This window comes from Apteryx rowi, unplaced genomic scaffold, assembly GCF_003343035.1.
Source record: "Apteryx rowi isolate R43461 unplaced genomic scaffold, aptRow1 scaffold_199, whole genome shotgun sequence".
NCBI classification, from domain to species: Eukaryota; Metazoa; Chordata; class Aves; order Apterygiformes; family Apterygidae; genus Apteryx; species Apteryx rowi.
Genome location: NW_020448296.1, coordinates 426,861 through 438,428, shown reverse-complemented (window position 1 = coordinate 438,428; position 11,568 = coordinate 426,861). Strand labels below are relative to the sequence as shown.

Genomic DNA, 11,568 nt, shown 5'->3' with positions numbered 1-11,568 from the left:
CCGGCCCATTTCTCTCCCCTCCCCTCCCCTCCCCTCCCCTCCCTCCCCTAGTTTTGGGAAGTGATCAGCGATGAACACGGGATTGACCCAGCCGGAGGCTATGTCGGTGACTCAGCGCTGCAGCTGGAAAGGATCAATGTCTACTATAATGAATCATCTTGTGAGTGTGGGACGGGGAGGGGTGCGGGAGAGGGGACCCCCGGGGGAAGGGACACCCAGAGATCTGGGAAACAGCAGATTCACGAAACCTTATTACACACGTGGCCACCTCTTCACTTGCCATCAGCCACCCAACATCTGCTGTTATCTCCCAAAGCAGAGAGAAATGACACAGAAGGGCTGTCCCTATGGGCACGGCCTTACAATCTGGAGSTGGAAGTTTGTTAGCTAACACTACAATAGGTGTTTGCTCTTTTAATATATGATTAATTCATCAGATGTCTTATCAATTGCCCTGAATTAAGCTGTTGGTCATATGAGCCTGCATCTGGAGTACACTGTCCCTGATATCGGGACTGGGGGCTGGACCCTAGGTAATGGAGGACTCAAAGGTGAATCATTAATAAGATGCCCAAGGTGCCCGAGTCCTGTGAGTCAGTCTAGTGTCGGAGGGTGTTACATTGCAAAATGGGGATCACAACTCCTTCAGTCTGCTGACACAAACCTGCAAGTGTATTTTGACTTCTGTCCAGCATACTCATATTATTTACATGAGCTTCCTACAACAACTTCGGCTGGATACAGAATTCCTTATTTTCCTCTGTGGTAGCTGTGCTAATCTACTACTGTTTGCCACCTGCATCAGGTAGCTCTGTGTCAGTGGAGATGATTCTTCAAGCATAAAGCTTGTAAAGTGTTCTAGGATTATTTGGACAAAAAAACTTCCATTCATGCCATTATACACAGAAAAGAACACATCAAACATTTCTTCTAATCAAAAAACTTCCCTCCCCTGTATCTATTGCTAAAAAAGAGCTTTCAAAAAGCAGTATGCCATCTGTATGACCAAAACCCAAAAGACTGAAAGTTTTTTTAAGCAGAACTGATATGTTCCCATGATACTGTTTTTTTTATTATGATTTCCTGTATAGGAAGTATTTGTATATGTACATCCTAAACTAGACTAATAATATGAGATAGAATGTATTGAAAGCTATAAGAGATCTAGTTTACATCAGAATGCTAAGGTCATACTTACTTTCTATTGTAGCCCAGAAATTCGTACCAAGAGCAGTCTTAGTGGACTTGGAGCCGGGAACCATGGATAGTGTGCGATCTGGTCCTTTTGGTCAGCTCTTTCGACCTGATAATTTCATCTTTGGTATGTGAATGTCACTTTTTAAAAAATACAAACAAAAATATCTAACAGGTGTTCAATTACCAAGCAAGTGATAAAAAAGCATTCAAGCTATGTTGCCTCCTCCATATTCCAAACAGCTTAAGGTCATCATTAGCACTGAGAAATCTAATAGTTTAACAATGCCATTCCAGTTAGCCATAAGACAGCCATCTGAAAGATCCTGTTAACTGAAACGGTCGTTCTTCTGTTAATCATGTTCCTTCAATTAACARACTACTGAAAGTTTCCTATAATACTCAGATAATCTCCATTTGCTTTCAATATACATGAGCTCCAAGGAAATCCTGAGACCCCTTATTTATAACAAAATTCATGGAAATTCTGCAGAAAATGGAGAGAAAAACCTCAACCACAAACCAGCCAAACCACAGTTAACTTGATTTCACATTAAATCCTTGAGTATGACATTGCTTAGAGGCTATGTAATTTATTTAACTTTTTCAGCAGATCATTAAAATGCAGTATAGTAAATAGTGGAGGAAGACTAACAGTAATGTGAAAACAGACTGTCATATATATCCAGTTATTAAGTTATTTTTCTGACATAATGAGGAACCTGAAAGCATGTGGGGAACTTCTGGTTTTGCAGCTCTTGGAGGTTTTTTTTGTGGCTGTTGTTGTTTTACTTCGTACTGCTCTAGTACTTTCCGTCTAAACTTAAAAATGCACATTATCAGGATTAAATTTCACAGTGTGCTTGTGAAGTACAGAAACATTTTCAGTCCCTTCACACTAAAGAAGAAACAGTGTGTGAAAGTTAAGTGCTCCACTTGCCCAAACAGGAAGTCAGAATGAAAGTTACCATGAGAACTGTCGTCATCTCCATTTGGTTTCCAAGTCTGCATTACCACAAGATCATCTTCCCCCTGCCAAGCCAAGCTTAGGTTGCAACTTAACTTGGTATATTATGTTAACATAAGGAAGGAACAATGCCAGGGACAGACAGAGGGAAGATAAACATTATTTGGGAGGTATAAAACAAACTTTAGCCCAGATCATTGCTGCTTGGGTGGGGAGTAAGAAGCAAAGTCAGCCTTTAATAGACTTAAAATTTTTAACAATAATATCCCTATTCTTCTCCAGTGTACTTCATGGCAGTGATGCTAAGGGTCTCTTTCACAGGATTTTTAGATTACGAAAAGTAGAAGAAAGCTTAGGAGGGGAAAAAAAGCCTTTAGATCCAGGCATCTTTACATAGTATGTTTCTGTATTTGGGCCTCCCCATTCACTCCCTCTCTCCTGAGTGGACCTAGTGCAGCCCCCTGAAAATGAGTTCACCTGACCTTTCAAAATATCTGAATCAGAACTTAGTTTGGCGTTCCTCCAATAAAACCAGAGCAAAAATCAATTCAGAGCATCTTCAACAATAGCCCAGTTCACTGTACTCTCTTCCTTCCAAGCTAACAATGAACTAMCAGCATGTGATCAACTGGTATCTGACAGAGGCTGCCTGCCAGCATCAGGCACTGTCCTCCCAACCTGCTGAATAATGCAGAATGGCTGCCTGAGTGCTGAAGTAATGATCTCCTATGTCAAAAGCCAACAAAGCATTTTGTATTCTCTTTTAAAAATTTAGCCTGGGCCCACAAAGGATTTTGTGGCAGAAGTTAGCAGTTCCATACTTGCTGTATCCCAGGCTGCTAGGGCTCATTCTGATGGAGATGTTTACAGTCTCTGCTTGTTTATACATACATATGTGGGTGGCCCCATGGTGAGCAGTTGCAGACCACCAATGACAGTTCCATTCAAGTGTATTGAGTACCTTCAGTTTCTCTGGATGTGAGCCCTGATCACACATCCAGATTCAGGAATTTCAGCTCAGACTTTCAGCTCTGACCAGCAGGAGATTGGAATGGACACAAACATATCTTTGCACTTTAATGTTTGCATTAACAAGGTAGTGATCTAAAWGGTGAAGGGGCACAGGTGGAATGAGCTTGCTGTAGGACAACTAGCAGGTCTCCTGGCCTTCTAACAGCATATAACTACTCACCAGGAACTGCCCTGATCTCTGATTTAACTTCTTTTTTTTTTAAACTAGCTTCAGTTTCTACATTTTTATGTTTCTCATTCTTTTCTTGTCTGCACCCTTGCTGGTTCTGCTGCACAGATATCACTTCAACTTAGGTTATGTCTGAACTGGTGGGGCAACCACAAAATGGCTGTTGGCCAGTCAAAGGAGCTATCCTTCCCTCTGTAAATCATACGCTGTCCACACTGGACTTCTAGGCATTAGTGTGCAAACTACCAGTCTTTCTTCCCAGGTTTGTCTGTTATTATAGCAGTGGAGAGAGGAAAGGAGTGAAAGAAGATTGCAGGATGTAGAGTTGCTGCTTGGGGGATTAAAAAAGAAATTGTCTGTTAGACAAATGGCTTCTATATGTGTGCAGCTCGACTTGAGCATCAGTAGTAGTCCTACAATGTGCTGGAGAAAGAAGTGATAGGAGGATCTGGGACCTGAAGGTACCAAGAGTGCAGGATCAGTTGTGGGACTGCTTCTTGTAGACTTCCTCTAGATGTTGGTAAGTGCACAGTGAGAAAAGGCAGAGGCAGGATGCTAGAGACTGGCTGCATGCAATAGAGAGTTTTCAGTGTTAGTAAGATTTGCTGTAAGTCCTGATTTTTGTGTACATGCTCTCATTTTCCACCTAGAGATTTAGTTCAGGTGGAGTTTGATAATTTTGTTTGTCTAAGACTTGCAGAGGTTTGGTAGGTACCTGCTACTTGGGGTGCATCCAGTGATGTTTCACAGGGTCATGATCAAGATTTCCAGATACATGGCAGCCTCATCAGAGCCATGGCTTCTCCACACTGTACCGTATTGTCATGGGTAAGAAGTCTGGAGCTTCCACAGCTTATTGTTTGTGTCCTGTACACTGATAATCACTGATCAGTAATCACACTGTATTGTCACAGCGCCATAGAGTCAGTGAGTCTTGAAGCATTGCATTACTGAGCATTCACATGCATATTGGAGGACATGTGGAGCATAGGAGGACCTGGGCAGGTGGCCAGCTAGTGGTGCAGTGCAATGTTGCCATGCGAGTGGTTGACAGTGTTGGCTCAAGGGAGACCATTAGTATTGGTGTAGGCAGCCACTGCTCCAGTTAAACACTGTGGCTGAAACAGAAAGGTGGTACTAGAGCACTAGAGAGAGGTAGCAGTGATAATGTGGGCATCTAGGAGTTTGAGTGACTCAGACTGAGACCAGGGGAGTGTAGTGCAGTGGAGGGCCTGGAGGAGGAGGACAGCTCCACATCTGTGTTAGGCATTTCATCTCCAGGCTTACTCTGCAAACTAAGCAAGAGGAAATAGAATGAAAGAATCAGCTCTTGCTGATTCCTTTTTTTCTTCTGTGAACACATCATTTCCCCATTTTTTGTGAGTCAGTAACCATGTAAGATTAATCCCCACTCTCTTCCCTCCTTGTGCTTTGTTCCTGTTAGATCTCTATTCTCTTCATATCTCCCTGCCCATTGGAGTAGGATGATGGGATGTTTACTCAAGGAACAATCTGTAAAATAAAGCCCTCCTAAACTCAGAATTTGGCTTTGTTAGGATCCTTCCACATCTTGGAGTTCTATTTGCTTGTTAGAGTGCAGACTAATGTGCTGCCCTAGCTGTAGCAGGGGAATCTGTTCAAGTACACTGCAGACAGTTTTGATCCTATTTAGTTTTTGAAGGATATTATTTTGTACYTTGTCCAGCTGGACAGGAAGTGCTGAGCTTCCTAGGCTCTCAAGAGAGAAAAATATAGCAACATATAGAACAATGCATTAACTAACCAAATACAACATAAGGAAACCAAGTTCTGATGCAGTGAAATTAAAATGCATCATATTTGAACAATATATCACTCACAAGAGTGCCACTCACTCGACTTGCTGAGCTCAGTGGCACAATGTCTTTAACTAGCAGACACTGGGAGGAACAGGAGTATTAAAAGCTGGTCTCCCTTTTAAATCTTCTTGTTATCCAAGTAATAATGAAATGGTGACATAGCAAGACCGTCCATCATAAGATATTGAATGGATTGTGCAGGGCACATAAAAGGAAAATGGAAGCCATGGGGAGAAAATGAAGGGCTCGTTAAACAATAGTAATTCAATTTTGAAAGTTGCTTTGCAGATCCTGAAGAACAGTGAGTTCCTAGGGAAACCAGTAAAAGTTTAAAAGGCACTCAATTCCCAGGATTTCAAAATAACATCTTTAAAGCTTCTGTTGATCAGTATTTTGATTCAGGCTAGGTAACCATGAATTAAAATCAATATAGTTCTTGATATAATAAATTAAATAACATTTCTTAAGCCCAGCCTCATCCTTGAATGACAACAATGGCTCCTGTGAAAAAGTAGCAACTCACAGGAACAGTCCAAGAACCTTTCATTTAGAAATGTATCTGTGATTTAGCTTTGTATACCTCATGTTCTCTATAAACAGAAAGCATTTAAATGTAAACAGTCTCCTCATGTTTATGGAATAAGCAAGATTGGGAGTGTGAAGGCTTTCAGAACAATGAGTTGAGTCCATCTTTGCATTTATAGGAAGTTAAATACCTAAAAAGAAAAAGCCACGCAACCAAAAAGGCACAAATGAAAACTGCCAGGGATTTGAAGCAAAAGGAGACCATATAATATGTTTCTGCTGACATTTCCAAAGATATTCGTAAGCAAAACTGAAGAGGACAAACTACCTGAAAGATTTATTGCAGCTTTTATTATAGAAGTGATTTGAATCCAGTATGTATCCAAGTACCACGCCCTATCAATAATGTTGTGTATTTCTTGTCCCTCTTGTGTTATTTTAGGACAAACTGGTGCAGGAAATAACTGGGCCAAAGGACACTATACGGAAGGAGCAGAGTTGGTTGATTCTGTACTTGATGTAGTAAGAAAAGAGTGTGAACACTGCGATTGCTTGCAAGGATTTCAGCTTACTCATTCCCTGGGAGGAGGGACAGGGTCTGGCATGGGAACCCTTCTCATCAGCAAAATACGAGAGGAATATCCTGACAGGATAATGAATACATTTAGTGTCATGCCCTCTCCAAAGGTTTCTGATACAGTGGTGGAGCCTTATAATGCTACTCTCTCAGTCCACCAACTGGTTGAAAATACAGATGAAACCTACTGCATCGATAATGAAGCTTTGTATGATATTTGCTTCCGCACCCTGAAGCTTACCACTCCAACATATGGAGATTTAAACCACTTGGTTTCTGCTACCATGAGTGGAGTGACTACATCCCTGCGTTTTCCAGGCCAACTAAATGCCGACCTCCGGAAGCTGGCAGTAAATATGGTCCCTTTCCCACGCCTTCACTTTTTCATGCCAGGCTTTGCTCCTTTGACAGCCCGCGGCAGCCAGCAATACCGAGCACTCACTGTTCCAGAGCTCACCCAGCAAATGTTTGATGCCAAAAATATGATGGCAGCCTGTGACCCAAGACATGGGCGATATTTGACAGTAGCTACGGTCTTCCGTGGTCCCATGTCCATGAAGGAGGTTGACGAGCAGATGCTGGCCATCCAGAACAAGAATAGTAGTTACTTTGTGGAATGGATCCCAAACAATGTCAAGGTGGCAGTTTGCGACATACCGCCTCGTGGCCTCAAGATGGCTTCCACATTCATTGGCAACAGTACAGCTATTCAAGAGCTCTTCAAAAGGATTTCTGAGCAATTTTCTGCCATGTTCAGGAGAAAGGCCTTCCTACACTGGTTCACAGGAGAAGGAATGGATGAAATGGAATTTACAGAAGCAGAAAGCAACATGAATGATCTGGTTTCAGAGTATCAGCAGTACCAAGAAGCTACAGCAAATGATGGAGAGGAAACATTTGAAGATGAGGAAGAAGAAATCAACGAATAAAGAAATTAGGAAAAAAGAAAATTTCCAGGCCAAATTCTCAAATCTGGATTTCTAATAATTAGGCTTATGAATCTGTATTTAAGCTTCAAAAAAAGAAGAAAATGAGCATGAGTCTCAGATGTTAGAGGTGCTTTTCGGAGTCCATTGAGGTCACAGGATACTGAGGATGTTCAGCACTTCTGGAAATCAGGCCATTTCTATCATGAGACAAATGTAAAGCATTCAGTTAATACTTTGTTCTAAGAGTCTGAACACAGAGATTGCTAGTTTGGGATATATTTTTTTCGTTCCAAACAGAATTTGTCTTCCATGAAGTTGTACAAGAAGTAAAACAGGCATGAAAATCTGCAAAACAGAACTGCACTATTTTCATCCAGTTATGAAAGGGTAAAATTTGTGGGTTTGAATTAATCATTCTGTATTGAGTGTACAATACTGAACTGCCAGGAACAAAATTTATTCATAATAAAAAGAAGAAAAAGATTTAACTATTCTATACAGTAAATATTAACATTGATATTTGACTTCAGTCCTCTAGTAGCAAAACAAAATAAAAAAGATTAGCATCCTCTCAAGCGCAAGTGTTTTGGGGACTCACTGCTGTGTAAATATCTAGTGAGGCTAGAGGCTAGTGTTTTTAGGATTCATACTATGCGACTTTGTCAATTGCTGCAGAATAATCACAAATTATATAAATTAAGTCTATCCATTTGTGATATGTTCCTTAAGGACCCTCAGGYTTCAAACTGGCACCCCTGTATCTTGCTGGTCCCCTGTCTTTCTAGTTACCACCAGTTACTGGTGCTTCTAATTCATGACTCCATTCCACCTAGCCCATGTAGCTGAAATTCAGATAGATACTCTACAGAACACAGTGAGAGAGGAGGCCTAGGTTACCTGTTGATTTATCTCACTACTCATGTTTGTAAATTTATCACACCTGTGCATGCCTTGTTATCTAGATATATTAAAATCACAGGACAAATTAAGGATAAAATACAAAAAAGAGCATTATTCCACAATATTCAAAACAGCTGGTGAAATGAAAGATGAACAGCAGTTAATCTCCTTACACTAAAGTTAAAACAGAAAGATCTGTCTTACCTAGCTCACTTGCTGCCTTGACAAAGTGATGTTGGGTATTCACTCTCTGTGCATACTTTATGCTTCTGGTTATATCAATTAAACAGCTCCTCTCCACTGCAGAGCCCCCACCAGAGAACACTGTGTCTTCGCGGAGCCCTATTTAGGTCAGTTTCTAGGCAACAAAACAAGCAAACAAAGAGGAAAACCCTCTGGAAATCCAAACTTTAAATGTTTCAGGAACTCTTTGCTCCTTTTTGTCTCTCCTTCCAAAGTGCTTTTTAAGCAAAAGCATTTCTCAATACTTAAAAGGCACTTTACAAACATACTAGTGTAATTTCCAAAGACCCAATCATTCCTAACAAGATGTGTTATGTATTGCTAATTTGGGGCTCAGGGAATGAGAGAGCATTTTATAAAGAATATGAACTAGGCAGCTTTATGAATCATATAAGCTAAAATTTTCTGCCCAATTTTATTCTACTCAGGATTGGAACTAATTTCATTTTAATCAATCAAGTACATGTTTCTCATAGACAGCGACTTCATGGATTGATGCACTTGTTAAAACATTGTTAACCAAACTGGCTTTGGCACTGGTGTATAGGCAGAGCCTGGCTCTCTCTTTTGAAGGGTTATGAGTGAGTCAGTTCTAAAGGGCCAGTGATGCAAAAAGAAGTTATGACRTGGCAGCTCAGACTCTTCAGTGCTTTCCACACATTGATTCAAAATCCAGACTATAGATTCTGAACCTGAGAGTCCCTACATGACAATATCCTCTGATCCCACCTTACCTCTCATGCGCTCTTTCATTTATGTGTTTGCTCACAACAGATGATAGGAATTTCTAGAATGCATTAAAACCACTTGGGTGGATGTGGGGAAAGCAGCCTAATCCCCTCTTTCTGAAAAGAGGGAAACTCGGATTGTTTCCAGCTGATTAAAGAACAAGCAAACAAAGGCAGAAACCTGTAGTAGGAACATCTTCGGAGACCAGTTTGCATGCAAGCAGTAAGAAAACCATGGGAAGTATGAAAGCAAATAAAGCAAGGCTTCCCGTTCCTCTTCAGTCAAGCTACTTTCCAATCATCTGCTCATTCAGACATAAAACTGAAACCTCTTTTAGTGATAGGTTTGGCAAAAGCTTCCTTCAGTTTCACTTCCTTTCAGATAATTTTCTACTCTATTTACAAACCTATCATCTTTTATTTTGATATCTGCCAGATGAGCCCCACATGGCTTCACTCTTTTTTTTTTTAATTTTATTACTCCTCATCTATGGTTTTTGTTTTTCCCTTTCCCTCTATTTGTAGGGCTATTACTGATGCTCAAGTCGAGCTGCACACATATAGAAGCCATTTGTCTAACAGACAATTTCTTTTTTAATCCTCCAAGCAGCAACTCTACGTCCTGCAATCTTCTTTATTTCATTCCTTTCCTCTCTCCACTGCTATAACAACAGACCTGGGAAGAGAGACTGGTAGTTTGCACACTAATGCCTAATGCCTCTATTTTTTCAACTTAGTCCCTTGCAGCTCTCCTTTGTGTGCCTGTCTCACCTGCATTGTCTCTTCTCAGTTGCTTTGCACCTGGCCACAGAGAAATACAGATAAGGAGTATGCCAGGATAAGGCAGACCTAAGTCATTTGGGGGGGGGGGGGGGAAACAACCCAAAAGTGCAACTCTCATTACTGCTCAGACACAAACACCTCTGCCAATGCTAGCATGAGGGAAAAAATGACAACCTATCCCACTATTTACTTGAAAACAAGGAGTGGGAGAGATGATAGGGAGTGCGTTTTCAGGGTAAATATGGCTATAACTTGATGGGCAAGCTCCTTTGCAAAGCTCCTGTAGTCAAAACCAGCAAGGAACAGGCAGCTCCTCAGTTTTCAGGCACAACAGCCCCTGCACATGCTGCCTTACCCAAGCCTCCCTTAGGCTCTTGAGCTCTCCATATCCTGAAATGCCTTCAGCTCTGCCTTTTTGAGTCTCTAAGAGAAGAAACAGAGAGAAGAATACATTCATAGGTCCCAAGGAAAAGGTGGTCACCTCCCAAGAACAGGGTCAGGCTGGGGAAGAGGGTCTGTCTAGACCTGCTCCTTCTCCCAGCACTGGGAAGAGCAGGGAAGTTAGCAGCTCCCTTCACATTGTACAAGCCCTGGTTAGTTGAAGCAGCACAGCTCGACAGGTTCACAACCAAAAACAAACTGACCTTATTGGCAGTCACAGCAGACTACACTTGATTTGCTTAAGTTAAACCTTCTGAAGTCTTAAATATGGGAGTGGGGGGAAGCTAACAGTTCTCTTTACAGAAGCAGATTGGGTAAACAGCTTTGTTTAAACATCATTTTAGCTCCAAAATCCCAGCACAGTCAAGTTCTGCCACTTTTTGGCACAACACACTAAAACTTACTGAAATAAGACTACATGGAGCAAGTTGATGCTCTAGACTAAGGGCAAAGGGACTTGCACCTCCTTTACATCATCATAAGCTTATTTATTTGCAATACGTCGTTAACAAGAGTGGAATTTACAATCTAAAGAGGCAGACAGCACAGACGGGCAGTGGGAGAGAAGGTTTCCTGGAGAGGAGATTATGCTTTTGCAGTCAGGTAGCGCCACTGTGAAGAGTTAGGTTAGGGGTGTCCCAACTCCCCCCCCCCCTTTCTGCCCCCCTCCCCCAAAAAAGTCTGAGGAAAAACAGAGCACTGACCTTGATGACTTAAGTATATTCAATCCTCAGCATTGCCTAGAAACTGCCTATTCCAAACAAGAAAAAAAACTGTTCAGCTAAATGGAGGGGGAAATAGAACAAACTGAAGACATTAATACAGATTACATTAGAAGTACAGCACTAGAGCATATCCAAAGAACAAATAAATCGATCACTACTTTTCTATATGCACCTGATTTAAGTTTTCAGAACAAGTTTACTAATTTGAAGTAAATCATTCTTTCTGAACTTTGATTCCAATAATAGAGAATTTGAAGTTTAGTTTTCTTCAGGACATTTTCTCTTCTATTACTCATTCTACAATGAGGACTCCAATAAGAGGAATATACAGAAATGTTGTATAATAACTAAAGAAGCTCAGTAAGTGTTCCCTACATTGCCATATCCTCCCTATTTCCCTTGTTCCCTTTCCTGCTAGCCAGGCAACATCATAGATGGCAGCAGCAGCATTAAAAAAGAAAAAATAAACAGTTTATTTCAGATAACTGGAGCAACAAAGAGCTTGTCTGACCTTTCA

At 41.1% G+C, this 11,568-nt stretch overlaps 1 protein-coding gene across 1 annotated transcript; it reads left to right on the top strand.

Moving 5' to 3' along the window:
- The first annotated feature begins 39 nt into the window (after window positions 1-39).
- Window positions 40-7,714, top strand: TUBB6 (tubulin beta 6 class V). Its single transcript, XM_026063032.1, has 3 exons — window positions 40-160; window positions 1,211-1,321; window positions 6,168-7,714. The coding sequence occupies exons 2-3, from the start codon at window positions 1,261-1,263 to the stop codon at window positions 7,229-7,231; spliced, it is 1,125 nt and encodes a 374-aa protein (XP_025918817.1). The 5' UTR covers window positions 40-160; window positions 1,211-1,260; the 3' UTR covers window positions 7,232-7,714.
- The last annotated feature ends 3,854 nt before the right edge of the window (window positions 7,715-11,568 follow it).